The sequence below is a fragment of the Pipistrellus hanaki genome (genome assembly GCF_964339955.1).
Source record: "Pipistrellus hanaki genome assembly, chromosome: 5".
NCBI classification, from domain to species: Eukaryota; Metazoa; Chordata; class Mammalia; order Chiroptera; family Vespertilionidae; genus Pipistrellus; species Pipistrellus hanaki.
The window spans coordinates 6,440,310-6,461,501 of record NC_140507.1 but is presented as its reverse complement, the minus strand read 5'-3'; the positions used below and the strand labels follow the sequence as shown (position 1 = coordinate 6,461,501).

General features: G+C 48.1%; 1 protein-coding gene across 1 annotated transcript in view; it reads right to left on the bottom strand.

Annotated features, from left to right (window-relative positions):
* The window catches only part of SLIT3 (slit guidance ligand 3), a 496,706-nt gene that overhangs the window by 382,251 nt on the left and 93,263 nt on the right, over positions 1–21,192 (bottom strand). Inside the window, exon 4 of the mRNA XM_084884010.1 lies at positions 15,838–15,909. Coding sequence (XP_084740136.1) covers positions 15,838–15,909 — 72 coding nt within the window. The remainder of the gene's footprint in view (positions 1–15,837; positions 15,910–21,192) is intronic.

Here is a 21,192-nt window from a genome sequence, read left to right as displayed (position 1 = left end):
TGCTCACTGTCTACCTCACCATGAGTGTGGGTTAAAGAACACAAGACTCCTCACTTCTCCTCTGGCTTTTGTGTTTCCTGTGATCTGGCTGCTCACCTGCCCCCTTTCAGCAGCCCTTCTGCAGAGAGAGAGGCCAGGCCTACATAAAACCTCCCCCACGCCAATGCCTGGCTCCCTTCTTTTTATTGGGAAGCAGAGAGGTTTAGCAAAAAAAAAAAAAAAAAAAAAAAAGAACAGAATTTGGAGCCTGAAAGGCAAGATAGGAATCCCAGTTCTGCAATTTCCTCACTGAATGACCTTGGGTAAAACACCTCACCTTTCAGAGTCTCGGTTCTCTTTTCTGTCAAATGGGCTCAGAAAACCTACTAAGCCACATGGTTGTTGAAAAGCCACACAAATAGACGCAGATGTGATACAGAGCTCGTGATAACCAAGCTAGTTCCCTTAGAACGGCCTTGACATTGGATTGAATTGCCTGAAAGAAGGAAGCTGAGGGAAGTGATCAAATAAATCTCTCCATGTCCATAGAAGATATTTATTTAAACGTTCTTCTGGTAGAGCCAGGATTGGTGCATTTTTTCTCTGAACGGCTATACTAGTATAGTAAATGTATTTGGCCTTGGAGACCATACAGCCTCTGTCACAATTCTGCAGCTCTGCCATTTTAGCACAGATAGAGCCTTGGAGTATGCAAATGAGTGGGTGTGGCCATGCTCCAATAAAACTTCATTTACAATAAATAGCTGGTGGGCCCATGGGCTGTATTTGCCCACCCGGACCTGAGATGTTCAGAGAACTTAACGCCGGGGAAGAGCATCCCCTTGCCAAGCAAACCAGAGTGCCAACATCTTCCTGTCTCCCCTCTTAGAAACCCACCCCTCAGAGAGGAGGAACCCAGCCTGGCTCCAAAGTTCCCTCTGTGCCTCTGAGAAACGGGAGGCTTAGATTGATGGGCTTGCCGATTTGTTTCACATAATTCGGTCCATAATTACACCAACTTCCACCAGCAGCCATTAGGAAAATGGTCTGGTCCTCTCCCCTGAGAAATATTTCCCCCACTGAAATCAATGGAGGGTGCACTTCTCTCCCATAAGTTAAGCATATTATTTGCCTCATCACACAAGGCAAATGCGGTAGCTCCGAGCTATTAGTCTATCGCTGCGGCAATCAGAGGGCCGGGAGCCAAAAGTAATTTACAACGGGGAAGTAAACAGGGTCCCAGATAAATAAATAGGAGGCCGGGGCTGGTCTGGGGCCTGCGAAGATTAAGTAATGAGAGCATCGAGGGAGAGATTTAGTGCTAAGTGAACTAGGACCAGAGCAGCCTCCCATGGCGAAATCAAATTATATCATTGGAAAGAGATATTGCTGAAGTCCCTCACGCTGAGCTGGGAAATCGGCATTTCTGGAGAGGGAAGGGCTGCCATCATTAACATAGCAATTTGGGACTGCACGCTGAAGTCTGGCTAATTAGCTTCAGGTAAATGGGTTATATGTGACAGGTAAGCAGGGTGCTAGGCAAACCCGGTCAGTGCCTAGTGGCTGCTGGGTAATAAGAAACAGGCTGGGGCCTTTTTCCTTAAATGCACTGGCTCCTCTTGAAGGATGTGCCTTCTGAGAAGCAAGCAGCTGGGATGGGAAGGAAGCCGCTACCGATGCTGGCACCAAGCTGACATGAGCTATTTAACTTCTGAAATTCCCAGGGGGTGGGGCTCCAGGTGTGCCAGGGCTTGCTGCCAGCTCTGAGAAGCAGCCTCCATCAGACCACTCCCAGAAGTCCTCTTCCCCCCACTTCCCAATGATGCGCCTCCATTCGCCCAGTGCCAGACGGGAGCCTTCGGGAGTAGCCCCTACTCCTTCTTTGGTCGATTCTTCCCTTGGAATGGCTCTCATGTGAGGCTTGCCCTTTCAGTCCCCCTCCTCGGTATGTCATGACAATAACCACATAACGCCCCTCCCCCCCCAACCTCCATAGGTAAAACCTGCTCATCCTTCCTTGGATGAGCAAATTTATAGCCAGTATTACCTCTTTCAAAAGAAAATCCTTTTTCTTAAAAGATAAACTGCTACCCCAGCCAGCCTGACCTCTGGAAACATCAATCCTTAATCCCTTGTAAGCCAATAATCCCTATTCCATGGTTTCTCTTGCCTGTCACTTAATGAAAAATCACGGCCAAGGCAGAAAAGGGATCTTTGGACTGGACCCACAGCACCAGGCCAGGAATCCGAGAGCTGGGGTTGGTGAGTTCCCTAAAGCACCGTGCCTCAGTTTCCCCATCTAGAAAATAAAGGCATTGGTCTAGAAGTTCTAGAAGGTACCACTTAGCTCTGGCAATCTATGAAGATGCTGCTTCTTGCCTCCCGAGGGGATGTTGTACAGACAAAAGCTTACGTAGAGCTTGGCACAGGACAGAGCGGCACATGTGTGTGGAGAGTTTTCCATCTGCCTCAGGAGGAACCAGAAAGAGACAAAAACAAATCTAAGATATATTTTTCCCCACGGAGTCCTATTTTCTTTCTTTCCTTTCCTTCGCTGTATCTCTGTGCTCCCCACCTCTGCTCCACGTTTCCTTTTGCGGCTGCTCTTCCTCCCTCCCTCCTTCTCTTCTTTATTTCAGGTTTCCTTCCTTTCTTCCCTCCTGATCTTTCCCTTTGCCCCATTCATCCAAAGGGTGCACCCTCACTGAGAAGATGCATCCTCTTTTCCTCTGACAGGGGCTTAAAGGTGGGGACCGTGTCGAGTGCGCAGAACAGCAACATCTCTCACTATCCGGGAGCAACGAAGAGCCTCACAGGCCTGCCCTCCCAGGGCCGCCGGGGTGAGGGGCCCATTGCTGAATGACCACCAGCTTGCAGAAAGGAGACAGAAGGACAGGGCAGGGGCTGGGTGGAGGGGAGGGGGGAGGGGAACAAGCGATCACTTGGTGCTGCAGGGACACCAGCCAGAGACTGAGAGAGGGCTAGTTGGGAAAACACTCCTATTTTGATGTTCCAGTGTGGTTCTGGTTCAGTTATGGTTCACTTCAGCTTTGGATTCATTCACCAGATGTATTTCAAACAACCTCTGGTTTAGCTCTCAGATCAAGAAAGAAAATAATTTGGAATGTTAGGTCAACGTTCAGTAAATGAGTGTAACATATTCTTCTTTTCAGACCAAGGTTTGGTTTTGGTTCCACAAGTCTTCTTCTTCTTCTTTTTATTTTTATTAAAGCTAAACAATCTCTTTTTATGCCCATTATAAATAAAGAGAAAAATCAATGAGGCCTGGGGTTGAAGGAAACACAGATTATCTATTCATTTCATTGTGTCACAGAGTATTATTCCCAGGTTTTTGAAATAAGCATTCAAAAACCACATTCCCTCCCCAGCTCTCAGTCTTGGGCACCACAAACACCTCCTGGCAGAAGTCCTGGCCCAGGCTGCTCCTCTCTCTTTGGTGGGAGCATGAAATCACACCCATGGCCCCTGAAGTCAGCTCACCTCTGTGCTGACAGCTCACCTGTGAAAATGGGCTCATCCCCCAAGGTCCTCTCAGAATCCCAGAGCAGGGTCCCTCTACATTGCAAACCCAAGTAATTCGTCTTGCAAAGAGTGAAATAAATAGAGGTTGGTACCTGGAGAATAAAATCTAGTGTGTTCATTTTATCCTCACCCTTGTGTTGTGTGCTTGTTGACTGTGCATGTGCATTTGTGTGTGTGTGTGTGTGTGTGTGTGTGTGTGTGTGTGTGTGTGTATGTGTACGAGTGCACATATGCTATTAAATAGTCATTGGGGGCTTTTTCAGGGAAATGAGGACTGAGCTCTGGTTTGGGACAGAAGGTGCCTTGGACCATAGATTGAGAGGAAAAAGCAGATTTTGGAAACTAAGTTCCTTCTCTTACTCTCTCGTTTACTACATGTTTATTGAGTGCCCACTCTGTGGCAGATGCAGGATAAGCAATTAGAGAGTCAGCAAAACAGACAAAAGCCCTCCTTTCAAGAAGCTTACATTCTACTGGGGGGTGGGAGAGCAGAAAATAAACACATAAAAAATGAGCAAAAGAATTTCAGGAATTGGTTAGTGCTATAAAGAAAATAGAATGGGGTCATGTTATAGACAGCGATGGGAAGAAAGAGATGCTGCTATACATAGGGTGGTCAGGAGAGCCCTCTTTGGGAGTAAGGTTTGAACCAGGACCTGGATTTTAAGAGAGACCTGGAGACCTGGCTATGCCAATATCTGGGGTCATCGTGCTCCAGGCAGAAAAAAAAAAAAGCAAGACCACCTCCTTGCATTGAGAAAGAGATGGGAGTGCTGGAGCAATAGGAGGAAGGCTCGAGAAGCTGCCGAATGGGAGAGAGGACCAGGGTGGTACCAGGAAGTGACAGGCGCCAGACTGTGTAATGTAGGGGCTTGGGTTTATTCTTAGGACATTCTTAGGACAATGTGGTTGAAATGGAGGAGTGAGAGATCTGATCTGTCTTAAAACGATCATGGTGGCTATAGAGTGGATGATGGGTGAAGAGAGAATAGAAATAAAAGCAGGAAGATTTAGTGAGAAGCTCCCATAGTCACCTAATCAAGAAAGGATGGTGCTTTACACTAGGCTGATGGCAGCAGAGACAGAGGGTGGTGGACACACCGGTCATTGCATGTTGAAATTCCACCCAATCTCCCACCACCCCTGCGTAATTCTCCACTTGGGGACTGTCCACTCTCGGAGGAACTTGAGAGTCGAGCACTTTCTGGGCAAGCTCCTCTTTCTCTGCTGCTGCTTTCCAACCTCATTAGACCTTAATGATCTCCCATCCTTCACTCTCATTTAAATAAAGGGAGTGCCGTGCACAGGGAAGAGGATCTGCAGAGAACACCATTAGCAGTGGAGGCCATAACAATTATTCTCTGAGATAATTTTGTTCAAGGGCTGAGCCCCTGTGTGGTGAAATGGAATGAAAGTCCCCAAAGGTCTCGGGTAGAAGCTTGAGCTGTGCACATCTCTTCCAGGGAAAAGAGATGCTCCCTCTGGGAACTAGAAGCCATTCACAGTAATAATTTGTGGTCTCTGACACAGATCTGCCGCTACCAGCTCTATGCACCTAACATGCCAATGATGAGCCATGGAGACAAAGCTTCTCCCCGTTGCACGGCTGCTACACCCTTCCCAACCCGTGGTATCTCTGCACCGTGTTGCTCAATCATTTGAGCTCATTTAAAAGTCGGTATCTTGCACAAGAGTGAAATTATGCCTGTGCTTTGACTCAGCAGCCTGGAAGGGTTCTTCCTTTATCTGTTTGGGATTCTCTTACAGAAAGAAGGTTTTAAGTGTATGTATGTGATATATTATGTGTAAGTGTTTCTGCTTAAAAAAAATAGGAGAGAAGGTGATGTGGAGACACAGAAAGGAGATGACGATGACCATGATATTAATAAAATCAATGATCCAGCATCTCTTTCTGTATTGTTACCACTGATTTCCATTTTTTCAAAGAAATTATTAACTTTAGGCCTCTCTCAGCATCTTGATCCACAGCTTAAAGTTTCCGGAATCCCAAGTTAAATGAAAGGGAGATGGAGAGGATCAGTCCTTGGTTAGCCTTTCACCCTCTTGGAAATGCATTTTCTCCCTTAGAATACTGTGACCTCTAGAAGTCAAGGTGCTCCCTTCACCAGGAGACATGAGCCTACGGATATTTCAATCAAAAGCTGTCTCACTGACAAAACATTGAGTCTAGAGCTCTAGACACGCCAATGAGAGGCCAAATCATCAGTTCAAAAGCTAAATCCTTTACTTAGCCAACCAAGGGAAGCGGGGAGGGAGAGTTGCTGGCTATCTACCAGGCAGTGCCAATCAAGATGAGGCCAACCTTCCAAGCAGGCTTCATCACCCTAAGTAGGGTTCGGGGAATTAGAGAAAGAATGATGGGAGACAAGAACCATCATGAATAAAACATTAAAATATTATTCTAAACCATGAATCAAAAACTCAGGTCCAGCACGCCACATTCAGGCAAGGAGCGTGAAATTTACTTAAACTTCTCCATTTCTATTTGGTTTGGACAGTGCCGTGTTATCATAGTTTTGCTGTTGTTAATACAGTGTCAACACTTTCACTACAAGCTTCAATCTCCAGGACTTTGTAAATGGACTGCAACCCTTACAAATGGAAATGAATGTTCAACATCCAGGACACTGGGCCCATAGGAGAGCCAGGAGAAAGCCGACGTTACAGGCTGTGTTTTGTGAGTGTGATTTGAAATTACACGAGCATTTGGGGCAGCAAATTAAAATGCTATTTGTCCTCTCCAGAGATTCCCAAATGTTTGTTGAAAATGAGAGATGATTAAGCTCTTTAGAAATGTTTCTGTTGATCCTGAATGGGATTCAAGAACAAATATTTCAAGATTATTAGATGTGGGTACATTTGCATCATTCAGGCAATTGGAGAATGTGTGTTTAGGGACTGCCCACCTCAAAAGGCTGATACTTTTCCATACACAATGCGGTATTTCCCTGACATCTTTAATTCTCTTGACAGTTTCTAATTCCAGATAAAGACAATGAGGGCCCCTGGGTGTGCGCAAAGCTGGGCCCTGGTTATCATCCTCAACAGAGGGCTGTGTTGCCACTGGAGAGCAGCCTTTATTTGAGCACCCTTGGTGATGGCCACACACTGGCCGAAGCTGGCCAACTCTACCACATGCCACAGGGCGCTGAGAGCAGCACATGGTGTTGGGCTGAAACATTCCAGCTCTGCAGGTGGGTCCCGGCCAAGGAAGTCTGAGAAGAAGCCAGGTGGCGAGGAGCCCATGCTCACACCCTCTGGGCTCAGATTAGACATGTCTGCATTCTGTACTCAGCATCCTAACCACCAGCATGTTGCAGCAACACACACACACACACAGTAGGCATTCACTAAATGTTTTAGTTGTCCCTGGTCACACAGATCTCTTCTTGAGATTTTGGGCAAGAATGTCCCCAACTGGGATTTGACTGAGTTCCAGGTATTAGCTGGGTGTTTGTTTTGTTTTTCCATTTTACCAACTCCCAGTTTTGTGTGGAGCACAGGGAACTCCCGGGTGTGCCAGGCTTTTGGCGACATGCTTGAGGAACTGAACTCTTCTTGCTCTCAGCAGTTTAATGCACCACCCAAGCCAGGATTCAGGAAGCTTCCTGAAGCCCATACCCATCTCACTCTGTGCCCCTGCTTTCTTCCTTTTTCTGTAGCAGTTCAGTCCGTGCTGACGTTTCACCGTGATCGCCAGTGTCCAGTGCTTCTCAAAAGGTTGGTCTGACTCCCTTCAAAGATGACTTGTCTCACCTGCTCCATGGATGACTGGCGAGGGTTAACCTTTGCACTCATCTTCAGAAAGCTATCATAGAACCCCCACCACGTAGACCAGCAACAACTCTTACCTCTGAGTCGAAAACAACAACAAAACCCACCTCAGTCCATGAAATCACTTAGGCCACACCTCCAGAGGGAGGGAGACTCAAAATGTTTTATGCAGCAACCTATAAGAAACTCATTTTGTGGGATGTTTCACATTCCAGCCCATGGTTTATTCCCCCATATATCCCTGCCAGTAATATCAACCAGATGTGGCAAAGAAGTCTGTGAAGAATTGTAAAAATTACAAGCACATTCTGTAATTCCAAAGCATTGTAAAGTCACAGCTTGGTTTTCTTTCTTTCTTTAAAAACTAAAATAAAGTAAAACTTTCCAAGCTGGCAGAATGTTCTCAGCTCCACTATTGCCTGATCGCTTTAGAGTCGTTCTGCTGGCCCAAAGGGCCAAAGGACTTGAAAATGTAAAACCCAACTCTATTTTTGATAAATTGTAGGGAATTTAGAAAGGTCTACTTGAAAACATGCATTTAAGTCTATAAATTTCTCTCCTTTAATGCTTCAAGTCTTAATACCCTAGATCTCAGATATGTGCATGTGTTCACATATGCTCATAGGAGCATAAAAGTACAAATACGGAGCCTTGAAAGGCTGTTTTTCTTCCCTTTATTTCACAGGAGGCACATGATAAAGTAGAAAAGACCCATAAAATTGGGGTTCAGAAAGACCAGGTTTGTTCCTAGTGAGTTAAACTCCTCAAGCCTCACTTTCATAATCTGTGTAATAGGCATAAAAATACCTTCCTCACAGGAGGTTCAAAGAACATGGCTTATACATAAGGTGCCTAGCACATAGTAGGTGCTCAAGAAATATCTGAGTCCTTCTCTGATCCCAAATCTATAAAATAACAGGATCTGTACTAGATTGGTGTTTCTCAAAATATGCCCATGGACAACACACACCAAAGTCACCCAGGGCACCTATTTACAAAGCCAAAGCCCTTGGTCCATTCCAGACCTATTGAACTAGAGTTCTGGGGTGCCCGGCCTGGGAATTAGCATTTAACCAGGACCTCAGGGTCGTTTTTTCTCTGTGCTCAGTTTGAGAACCACAGTAGCCTCGATCCTTGCTCTGCAAAGTGTGTTCCTAGGTCAGAAGCATCATCTGGAAATAGGATAGAAAGGCAGACTCTCACGTCCCGGCCAGAACTCTAGAACCCGAGTCTATATTTCCACAAGAATCCAGCTACCCAGCTGCATGGTCAAGTCTGAGAAATGCCAGTCTAGGGAACTTTTATTTCCAGCTCTGGGATTCTGTGGTCTGAGTCCACAAAGCAATTCTAAGGATTAACCTTGTAGTCAACTCTGTGGGTAAGACAACAGGCTTCCATGCTCAGCTGGATAAAGCTTAAAGGAAGGAAAGGAGACAGCTACCTTCCATGCCTTTTCTCATGGCCCCAGTTTAAGGCACTGAAGAGAGAGTACAACTCACATAAAACAGAAACCCCAAGAGTGACATGGCACCCACTATAATCCATCACCTGTCCACATGCAGGTCAGAGCAAGGCCTGCCTTCCAGCATGTGATGAAACTTGCAATTGAGGGAGCGTGCCGTAAAGCAAACCGAAGGCTGGCCTCACCGCAGTGTCAGGGACCGGGGGATTGGAGGAGGAGGAAGCAGAGCTCCCGTTTGCAGGGACATTTTCCATGAGCTTTAGGTGGCTGTGCCCCTGGAAAAAGTGACCCCATGTCTGCGATGGTGAGGCTGGTCTCGCCATCCATGCCCTGGCCTCTGAAGGCTGAGCCAGCATGGCACAGGCAGCAGGTGTCTGTGCTCCAGCTCCAGGCAGGCAGGCAGGCAGTCTCTGAAGCCCCCTCCACCCTGAGGGAGTGGTTTTCCCATCGTCCAGTTATCACTGCACCACAACAGATCACAACTCTGTTGGAAAACTGAGTAGCATGGTTTTTGTTTTCTGCACAGACTTCTCACTTTTATAGCACCATTTTACATCAACGCAGAGTTTTATGGAGACACATATTGCATGGACTTATGTTTTAAAGTGCAGTGCAGGACTGGAAGACTACGGAGGCTGCAAAAAGAATCTGCCAGCAGCTGAAGGTACTCCCTACAGGTCCAGAGCTCCAGTCATTCAACAATCGGGGCTCATCTCGGGGCGCAAAGGGATAAAGGAGCTAGCAGGGACTGAGCTTCCACCAGCTGCCTGGCACCGGTTACTAACTCTGACAACGGCGTATAAAACCTGTGGCTAGACATGGGCGCTCTGGGGTAAGGCAAGCCTGGGCTTGAATTTTGATCCTGCCGGTGCCTGGCTCTGTGCCCTGGGCAGGCTGTCTGGATTTGTAGGACTCTTGTTTCTTTAGCTCTAAAATGGGGGTAATAGAGCATCTAGCTTCCTAAGCCTGAGATTGGGGAGGAGAGTATATGTACTGGTAAGAGCAGTTCGCAGAGCGCTTGACCCATAGTAAGTGTGCAATCCACACCTGGGAACTATTATGTGTAATCTCCCCCCTTTCCCCAATTCATATGTCAAAGCCTTTGTCCCCAGTGCTTCAGATTGCAACTGTATTTGGAGATCAGCTTTTTAAAGGGGCATTAGGTTAAAATGCAGTAACTGAGGGGCAGCCCTAAGCCTACATGACTGTCCCTTTATGAAAAAAGGAAGAAACACCAGGGGTGAGTGGGAACAGGGGGGCAACTTTGCAAAGAGTCAACAAGAAGACTGCCAAGCAAGATGAGGAGAGAGGCCTCGGGAAACCACCCTACCAGCACCTTGACTTTACCCTTCTCGGCCCCGAACGATGAGAAATAAAATTCTGTTGTTTGAGCTATGAAGTACTCTGTTGGGGCAGCCTGAGCAAACTAAGGCAGGGACGGTGATGATTATTCCTGTTGTACAGCCAACCCACAGGAGACTGAGGAAGGCAAGGTCCTTGCCCAGGGTCACCAGCGGGGTCAGATTAAACCCAGGTCTGCATGGCCCCCAGGTCCCTGATCTTTGCTCGAATACCGGGCTCCCTCACAGAGGCCTTCGCTCCCTTTGCTGAGTGCAGCTTCCGGTCTGTTGGGGACCTAGGACATGTATACCTATGGCTGTGATAAGAGCAGAGAGTGGTAAATACAAGGAAGGGTCCGAGTAGGCAGGAATGGGAGTTGGGAGGAAGGTTCACTAGAAGCCCGTTCCCTGGAAAGCACAGCCTTTAACACTTAGGGAGACATTGTTCCACCGCGATCAGAGGCCGGGCACTAGGGCTAAGTTGCGTGGCCACGTCTCATGTTGATTTCAGCTGCCTGGGGATTCACTTCCCAAGTCTGCAACTCTGCTGACCCAGTGAGCGACAGCAGGTTTAACCCCAGTGGCATTCTTAAAAAGCTGTCAATTGCCCAGGAGGACTGAGTGGAGAATAATTGGAGGTGTCCACCCCGCTGCTGCACAACTGCCCGTCCAGCCCCGGGTTTGCCACCACTGCCAAGTACTTAAGGAACTTTCTTTGGACCCGGATCCAGGAGAGCTGTGCCCAAAGGACCCGGGTGATCTGCTCGTCCTCAGAGTCTTAAACAACAGTTGTGAACCACTGTGTCCCTCATCCCCACCCGAGCTCTCTAAGCTGGTGCGATGCAGAAGGGCTTAATCGCTGTTTGCACCTTGTCTTCTGCTCCTGCTAAAGTATTCCTAATAACGTTACCTGCTTAACCTCCACATAACCAGCAATCCTCCCCTTCCTCTTCCATGTGCAGGTGAAAAAGAGCTGGAAAGGGATGCACAAAACAATTCATAACCAGTAGCCCACATAATAGATCACACCCCAGCCCATCTTCTCTAGATGAGACAACGGAGGCCCAGAGAGGTGAAGAAACGTGCCTTAGGCCACACAGCTGTGGGAGGCAGAGCTGCCATGAGGATTGGGAACTTCCCCAATCCAAGTGCAGTGCTTTCCTCAACTCTCCTCTGTCTGGGGGCTTGAATTCTTGGCCAGGTGCTGAAACACTGAGAGCACAGATGCCAAAGCCCCAGCACACGCACCGCTCCATCAACCAGCTAGCGAAAGTCAACCACAGTCATCTCTCCGTAAGCGCTGCTACGTGCTACATGCTCTGGCGAAGACTGTGCGTGTTTATTCCCACTCATCCTCACCCCAACACAGAGGAGTAGCTTCTATGACTGTCTGTTTCACTGATGAGGGACCTGAGACCCAGAGAGGTTAGGTAACTTGCCCAGTCTCGCAGCACATAATGGGCAGCCCCTTAACCCTTTCACTACACTGCCCTCTCTATGCTCAGCTCTTGGTCTGGAGCCAGTAGCAAACCCGCGAGGGCAGAAGCACAGTGCCCACACTTGAGAACATTATGATCTAAATCAGGATGGGAGGGAGCTAATGAGTGCCGGAGGCATGACCAAGACCCTGCTGGTCATGCAGTGTTACCTGGATCCCTGGGCACTCCCATGCTCTCTCATTCCATGGCCAGAGATGCACTAATATACACAGGAGTCACCGAATCAGGTGGCGCTGGGTCTGAGGGGGTGTGTGTGTGTGTGTGTGGGGGGGGGTGGAGGGAACCCAGCCAAGGCCTCATAGGGGCCCTGAGATTTATGACAGTTCCACCCATTATCAATCTTTTGTAGCCAAACTTCGGCTTTCCACGGTGGTCAGCATGGCAGTGTGGCTTGGTGGAAGACTGAAGGGCTTTGCAGCGACAGTCACTCATTCGAGTCCTCATTCCATTGTATCTGGTTATAGCAATTTAGGGAATATAGGAATATGAGCTTTGGAAATCGATTTAATAATGATTCTCTTTGCAGCACTGCTGTGAAGGTTGAGTCTCCGCATTCAGGCAGAGTGCCCAGGGGAGCACTGATTCTTAGAATTATGGGCTACATAGGAAAGTAATTTAAACTCTGAGCTCTAGTTTTTGCATCTATGAAATGGGAGTATGGAGGCAGGAGCTGATTCTGGTCGAGAAAAGCACAGAATCAGGGTCAGATTACCTACATTTGATTCCGGGTTCTGTCACTGAGGAGTTGTGTGATATTGGGCAATTTCTTTAACCTCTTGAGCATGAGTTTCACATCTATGGGATAGTAATAATCATAGTACCTACCCTACAGGGTTGTTAGGACTCTCAGATGAGTGAGGTATAAAGGGCTCAGAGCGGCCCCCGGCACTCCATGAGCTTGCTGCGATTATTATCCTGAGGAGTTGTGGGGAGGGGCCGGAGCCCTCCATTGAAGCCTGGGGAACCGCACAGAGTAGGTATTCAGCAAACTTGCAGGCGTCTGTTGCTTTCCAGTGTGCGTCCCACCCCTGTCTTCTGGAACAGAATCATTCTTCCTCCAAGAAACCTATTCCCTGGCCCTGCACACTCTCCTCCCCAGACAAGGTGACCCAGACTTCTTCACCCAGAGCACAGCACCTCATTGCAACATGGACACGTGACCGAGTTAAGCAATCTGCAGGACTACTCCCCCGGGCACCCTCCCCACCCTGGGCATAGGTGAGGCCCCTCAGAGTCTTCTGCTTTGGGCTGCCATCATGTGTGCTGCTCCAAGGGATGGGGAGAGGGAGGTGAAGTCCAATGACATTGGGCCCCGGGGTCCAGTTGTTCCTATATCTCCCCACCTCCTTGCAACTATCAGTGGACTCCTCAGGCATATGAACTAATATATTTCCTAACTTTAGTCGCATTTCTGTCACTTACTATTTAGTATTACTGTTCTAGTAGCAAAGGTTCTCAATAGAGATGATTCCTCTTTACTATCCACACTCAAAACATGTCTAATTACATGTCCATAGCCTTTCCAAAAGTTTTTTTTTTTAAAACATTGAATACTAAGCAGTTTTTGTCTATAGATCTGATGAGAATGGGTACGTCCGGATTGCATCATATTTCACATGCACATAGAATAGATGGCCACACAGTACCCATGTTTAGCACCCCCAGATAATGGCCATTGAGAGGCAGTGCTCTTTTAAAACAGAGCCAGTGGCATATGTATCCACGCTCATGATTGCACAGTTATTGATTTATCATTTGTACCCTGCTTACTTCCAAAAAGGCCCCGGAGTGGCTGACAAAATAAGACTAAGACACAATAGGGTCATTAAGAAAAATCAAAGATCGAGCCCAGAGAGAAAACGGGATTGCTGATTATAGCCCAAACCCAGGTTAATATAGCTGCTTCAATGAAAAATAATTTATTTAGCTCAGCTTTCTGGCAGCCGTGCAGAATGTGCCATGACGGGCACAGAGAACTGGGCATCCTTCACGTCCGCAGCTCAATACCCACGGCCGACGCCAGGCCGGAACAAGCACCTGGACAAGCCTACAGAAGACATGAGTGAGTGCGGGACTGAATGGCCGATAAAAGAACCTGAGCTCCCTGATTGCACTGCTTACATCCTTCGGCCTGTACCCCTCATCTGTTCACCCACCCTTGGCCTGGTCGAGATTTAGAGCGGGATGGATACCAAAGTGAGTCAGGCATCATCCCTGCCTTCCTGGGGCAGCTCTCTGGCTTGAAGAAAAAGCTTAGGGCAATGTCTGTCAGTGCTCATAGCAACTCCTAGTTTCTTCACTGCTCCCGGAGAAACGCAGTCAGAAACCGAGGCTGGGTAAACGGGAGTTGTGGGAGGAACAATAGTTATTTTGGTGATTACACTCAGAGAGCACTTTAAACGCTAGAAAACACACACACACCGTTACTTCATCGGATACTTGCAGCTCCTGGTGAGGTAGGTATAGGAGGAGGGTGTATCTCCTTTTTCCTGATGAGCATACTTAAGACACAAAAGGGAAAGTGACTCTCCCAACCTCTCTCAGAAAGTGGCAGTTAGGACAGTAACCTGGGCTGTCCCACACCCCGTGCTGCCTGCCTGGGTGTGGCCCCCAGGAGCCCAGAGACAAGTTATCATCACCCAGAATGCTTCCTCTGCCTGGATCAAGACCAGCCCTGCACAATATGGACATCACCTGATGGTGTGGAGATCACAGGTCCCGTGAGCAAGAACCAGCCCCGACATCCTGCAGTTACTAGAACACTCAGTCCCTACTCACTCAAAGCTTCCCGGCAGCCCCAGCCCCAGGCACCTTCTGTATACCTAGGAAGTGATGCTGAGGTCACAGGTGATGGCAAATAGTCCGCACTATTTAGCTAGGGCAGGTGGATAAGGCACGATTCAGTGCTGGGTGGAGAGCTGGCTATCAGGGGAGCCTTTCAGGGAAGAACTACGCAGAGGAAAGGAAATTCAAAATCAGGGTGATTTTGCTGTGTGTCCATTTGGTATTGCTTATTCAGTCCTGTTAGACACACATTTGCACTTTGTCTACCCTCACGCCCATAAAAGTGGATACAGAGTTGAGTAGAAAGAGAGGCATAACCTTCCCCATATTCAGCAAAGTTGGCCAAGTGGACTGAGCAAGGGAAATGGAATCCACAGCAGGAGATACCTTGACAAAGTATGGTATATCCAAGAAAAGGCAAGAGAGGTCGCTGTACCAATGACACACCAGCCAACACTTGTTCTTGTTCCAACAAAGAGCCCTTTAAAATAAATTTATGCATATAGTCTTGCTGTGTGTAACATGTAGATATAGAGATAGAGATTCCTAACTCAGAACTCATTCTTAAGTGCACACACCAACATGTGTTTCGTATTTCCCAATTTATCCCGGAAACGATATGCATTGTTTGACTGCACGAGTAGGTATTAAACACACAGCCAATGCACATGGGAATGGTGGCCACCACTCTGGCACCTCCCCAGTGAAGTGGGAGTCTCCCCAGCCAGGCTGTAAATTTCACTGCCTGCCTGCTAAGCAGCCAGACATGGCGCAGCTCCATTCAGACAGGCAAGCCCTGGGCAACCCGGTTCACCCCACCCTAGTCAATGCCAGCAGAACTTCCAGCTCAAAGCCATGGGGCTGTGCACTGCCAGTAATTAGCAGCTGCCTCACACCCATGCACATGAATCACAATCCCCTTCTTGATGTATACCTCTGGCTCCTGAGCTTCCAAACTCACACAGAACAAATGCACAGAGGCATCGCCACCTCTTCCCTCCTCAGGATATCCCGGACCATTCCAGAAGACAAAGCAAAACTCAAAGTGTTTCTTTGCCCACAAAATCATAGGCCTCCAGACCCAGGGTCCTCCGACTGGCAATGGTGGGAAGCAGGCAGCAGGCAGCAGGCAGGACTGGTCTAACCAGCAAGGTGGTGACATTGAAATGCTTAGTCCAAAACCATGCCTCCTGGGACACTACCATTGCTGCCTGCCCCCACTGGCCACATAGGTCACCAACCTCGGAAGGAAGGGGGCAAGGAAATGGGCCTGGAGGGGAGTGTGGGGCACAGCACACATATACTCTGCTCCAAGTCTCCCTGAGTGAGGCCTAATCGCCAAGTTCCACGCAGCCCGGTGCTCCACACATGAAGGCAGCCCACATTCGCCACATCACCAAAGCCAGGCAAGAGAATAAAGTTCCACTCTACTCACAGTCTGGTGAGCTTCGGAGTGCTCTGGAAAAGCAGTTCTGGAAGGACTTGGAGCTTATTCTTGTTCAGGCGCCTAAAGAGGAAAAAAAGAATGAAAGCACATCAAGGGGGCATTAAATTGGATCAAATGTGTTATTTGCAGACATTACACCAATCAATCAATCAATCAATCAATCAATTATTAGGTATTAGGATACTTTCTAGATCAGAGGATGTGGGATGCTCAGCATGTATAAGGCAAACCCCACCTTGCGGAGCTTGCAGTGAAACAAGTTGGAGTTATAAGGCAAAGGTCCTTGGTAAGCAAGGACAGAGCATGCGTCCTGCCCTTCCCCATCACAAGCTTAGGAGAGACACCACTAAGGAATCACAACATTCTTTCCCACGGACCCCAGACAAGCCTCTTGAATTTTTCTCACCACATGCTCCAGATAGCTATAGCCAAGTGACAGAACTGGCGTATGAAATGGGTCCCTAAAAAGAAATAACATAACAGAAAATATTCCAGATCCTAAGTGGTGAGGGGGGAGGGATAGACCGCAGTTGCTATAGGAACAGTGAAGAGGGTGAGGAAGATCATCATGGATTCAGGGGCCCAAGGGAATCCATGCCAGCCTGGCTCTTCAGACCAGAGCAAGGTAGGGCTGCATTTGACTTTTGTGGGCCCTTGGCACTTTTGCCTTTGTGAGCCCCTCCCTCCATAAACAAACAAACAAATTAATAAGTCCTATATAATAAAGAGCTAATATGCAAATGGTCATCTCGCCCTCAAGCTGTCACACCATAAGGGCTCAGACACTCAACACTGGGGAGAGAGTAATGGGGACCAGCCAGGCACAAACGAGCTTGTGAGAGAGGAATGGGGACTAGCCAGGTTGCAGCATGGTAGAGAGAGAGAGACGATCAGCCTGTCCCGCGTACTGGGCGCCAGCAACTGTACCTATGGACCAGGAGAGGGACAAGCCACCTGCCCATAGTCCGGGGCGCCTGCAGTTGTGGCCTGGATGAAGCAGCCCACCCACAGTCCTCCTGTGTCCCGAGTGTGGAGTGAGGCAGAGGCAATTAAGGGCTATCAGGCTAGCAGGGGAGCAGTTAGGAGAGCTCAGGCAGGCAGGCAGGCAGAGGTGGTCATGGGCAATCAGGCAATCAGGCAAGTAGTTAGGAGCCAGTAGTCCCAGATTGTGAGAGGCTGTCAGACATCCCCTGAGGGGTCCCGGATTGGAGAGGTGCAGGTGGGCTGAGAAACCTTCCTTTCCCCCTTGCACAAATTTCATGCACTGGGCCTCTAGTGTGTATGTATACATGCATATGCATATTATACATACATATTATATTTTGCTACTATGTTGATATAAAAACAAATATATTAGTATTCTATATTATAACATGTACTCTGATCTGAAAGTTCATATTTTTTCTTCTAAGTTTAGGAAGAGATGAAGACATTTTCATGGATCCCTAAAAGTATTGTTAACCCTGGGCACTGTCCCCACCATGCCTCATGACAGAGTTGGCCCTGGGTCAGAGACCACAGTCTAGGTGGGCAGTGTGGCTGGCGGTGCCCATTGTTGGATGGTGGCAGCAGAGCTACACTCTCCCCTGGGAATGGTGGGCGCTAATGCCACAGAAAATAAGGTGTCTGAGTTTCCGAGGGATGGACACCGAGCCTTGTGGTGGCCTCCATGCAGGTTGCTCTCCTGGGAGCATGGGCCTAAGGATACCCGATCTCATGCTCCCTACCCTGCCTCTGCCCTAGCATCTCTACACAGTCTAGTCTGCGAATGCCTCCGCAGGGTCCCCTAACCTCCCATCCCCTGAGCCCCCAGAACTCCCTGGAGGAGAAGACAGTCCATAGCCTGGCTGAATGCTCCCCTTGGAGTGAACAGTGTGTATTTGGTTACCGGGGGGAACGGTAGTCTCCCATTTGCCAGCTAAGCAAACCGGAGGGGATGAGAAAATGAGCTGCTGCTCACCTACTGACCCCAAAGGCCATGCTCCCTGCTCCGCATCAAGCAGTTATACTCCCTGAGTGGGATTTTGCTATTTTCCCCCTGTCATCCCAGGTGATGGCTGGAGACTTCAGAAGGACAGGGGACTAGACGGAGGTCACAAAGGGCCAAGTAGGTGAGGGGGGAGCATTTAAGACCTCAAAGAACAGGGCCGCTGTCAGCAGGTGTGAGCAGCGATGCTGTCCCCAGGCTCCTGATAGAAGCAGGACTGGAAACGCTCACCTTCCTGCTTGTCCCATCGGCAGCCTGATCCCCGGCCGCTGCACTTTATTTTTTAAAGAAGTTTAAATTTTCTTTTTATTTTTTTAATATATATTTTATTGATTTTTTACAGAGAGGAAGGGAGAGGGACAGAGAGCTAGAAACATCGATGAGATGAGAAACATCAACCAGCTGCCTCCTGCACATCCCCCACCAGGGATGTGCCCACAACCAAGGTACATGCCCCTGACCGGAATCAAACCTGGGACCCTTCAGTCCGCAGACTGATGGTCTATCCACTGAGCCAAACCAGTTTCAGCTAAATTTTATTTTTCAGTGACAGTTTACATTCAATACTATTTTGCATTGTTTCAGGTGTACAGCATAGTGGTTAGGCAATCATATACTTTACAAAGTTCTCCCCCCAATGTTTCCAGTACCCACATGGCTCCAATCCAGGCTCTTTTAAATGTTTATTGTTTTTTTTTTTGTTTTTTGTTTTTTTAATTTCAGGTTGTGGTAAAAAACAACAACAAATCACAGAACATAAAGTTCACCATCTTAACCATTTTTAAGACTACAGTTCAGTGGTGTTAAGTGTATTCACACTCTCCTGCAACAGATCTCCAGGACTGTCTTGTCTTACAAAACTGAAACGCTCTACCCATTAAACAAGTCCCTGTTCTCCCCCACTAGTGCCAGGCAGCCACCATCCAGCCTTCTGTCCCTGGCGCTCTTGGGTCACTCCTGGTATCTGCTCATTGTGTGTTCCTCTCACTGAAGTGTAAAGGAAGGGGTTGACCAGAGAAGAGCAGGATGAAGGGAATCTAGTTCCTTATTTAGAACAGTGCCCACAGAGTCAGTGGTAAGTCCCTTTAAATCACGTGTGAGCACTGGTCTTGAGGAGGGCATGCTCGTATGAGGGAATGGTTAGGGCAGGGGTCACGTCTAGTTATATCATGTTCTTGCTATGAGACGTGGGGAAGGTTATCTAGCCCACTGAGCTTTGGTTTTCCAACTGAAAAAATAACCCTACTCTGGGTTGCTGTAAGTCAGGAGTCCTCAAACTTTTTAAAGTGGGGGCCAGATCATGGTCCCTCAGAGAGCTGGAGGGCCGGACTATATGAACTACTAATTCCTACTGTAACACCTCGGCTGCGCTCACTGCCCAAAAAACCTGGCGGGCCGGATCAGACTCCTCTGCGGGCCGCATGTGGCCCGCAGGCCGTAGTTTGAAGACCCCTGCAGTGTAAGTCTTTTAAAAAATATGTTTTGAATGATTTTAGACAGAGAAGGGAGAGGGAGGGAGGGAGGGAGGGAGGGAGGGAGGGAGGGAGGGAGGGAAGGAGGGAGGGAGGGAGGGGGGGGAGAGAGAGAGAAAGACATTGATTGGCAGTGACCCAAGAGCTCTGGTCTAATGGCCCTTACCAGGGATTGAGCCCACAACCTGGGCATGTGCCCCTACTGGGAATTGAACCTGGGAATGAAAATCAAATGAACCACACTGATTGGACAAGGTTGTAGAAAATCTTAATGCCACAGCGTGTACATAGAGGCTAGCAGGCGGTAGCAATCAAAATGGTGCTTATGGAGTCCTAACTGCAGTCAGAAGCTACGCTGCATGCTGGATGTGCAGGATCATGGGCAGCAGAGCTCAGAAGTAGGAGTCATTATTATCCGCATCTCATTGATAAGATCTGAGGCCTAGAGAAGCTGAGCACATTCCCGAAGGCCAGTGCTCAGCAGTGGTGGAGGCGGAACTTGGACAAGGTGGTCTGCCTCCAGCGTCCTGGTTCTGAACCATTCAGCAAACACAGCTATCTTCCCTTTTCCTTGTTGTTGTGTCCCGTGTCCCCCCCCACCCCCCCAATTTATCCAGGGTTGCCACCTCTTCCATCCCAGCCTGGACATCCATCCACCCTGAGTGCATTTCTACCCCCAAACAGGATTCTCTTAGAGAGAAGTCCCTAAGGCCAGAATTGGGTCTCTGTGTGGTTTCTTCTGAAATCACCCTCTATTGTCACAGCCGCACAAAGCCTGGTGAGAGTTACACTCAGGCAACCAAAACGCCAGTCTAGGCAAAAATCCTAAAATCCAGCCCACTGCTGCCTGTGTGCTAAAAGCCCGAAACCAGAGCTGAAGCTAAAAATAAAACCAGCTTGATTCTAGGAAGGGAAGGAATCGTTTTCAGTTCTTTGCTGGTATTTGTGGCTGGACAAAAATAAAAACACAACCAAATTTAGCCATTTGTGCTCTGCCTGCCTCTTCGTAAAATAAACCCTGAATGAGGAGTCCAGGGTGGCAGGGCGGATGGGCTGGGCTGGTGGGCTGGGCTCTTCTCCCCTGAGCCTCAGGGTCTTTCCACTTAGGTGTGGGTGGGCCGAAAGCAGGCTCTCCATATCACAAAGTTCCACACCCCTTTTCATTTGTAGTTAATTCAGCAGTAATTCATGTTTACTCAGTGATCGCAGCTGGCCTGAAAGGTCTTCCTGAAGAGCTGATGAAGGCTCCCAGTTGTATAAGGTGCACTTCTCGCTCTAAGAACAGCTCCTGAACAGGGAACTGAACAGAATGGAGTATGCCTTTCTCCTGAGAGGGACATTTCTGTAGGAGAAATAACTTTGATGCCACGCTCTAGAACTCTTGCCCCTATGCAGTTTTCCCCTCATTGACATTGTTTAAGAGAATCCTTTAAAAAAAATAAGTTAAAGTTTATTTTAGAAACACAATTATTATGTAATAGCAAAACATTAGCTCATTAGATATCCGACAGGGCTGAATGGCTTAACCTCTGCAATGAGCTTTTTGTGTTCCTCAAAGACTCAATAAATGGTAGCTGTTGCAGCTGCTATCATCGTCGTCGTCGTCATCATCATCATCATCATCATCCTTAGATGCTTCAGGAGGTCAGAAATACTGGAGATTTATTCCTCCTTTATAGATGACTATGCTGGTCAGCAAGACTATTCGCAGTAACAAATGAACTTCAAAATCTCATCAGGTTCACACAGTAGATACAGATTCCACAGTCACATAAAACACTTGCTCCATCTGGTAAGATGCTGTAGAGAACTGGTGCCGTCCAAGGCTAAAGTGCCCAAGGAAGAGATGGAGGAAGGAGCCACACCAGCTCTTAACTTCCTTGA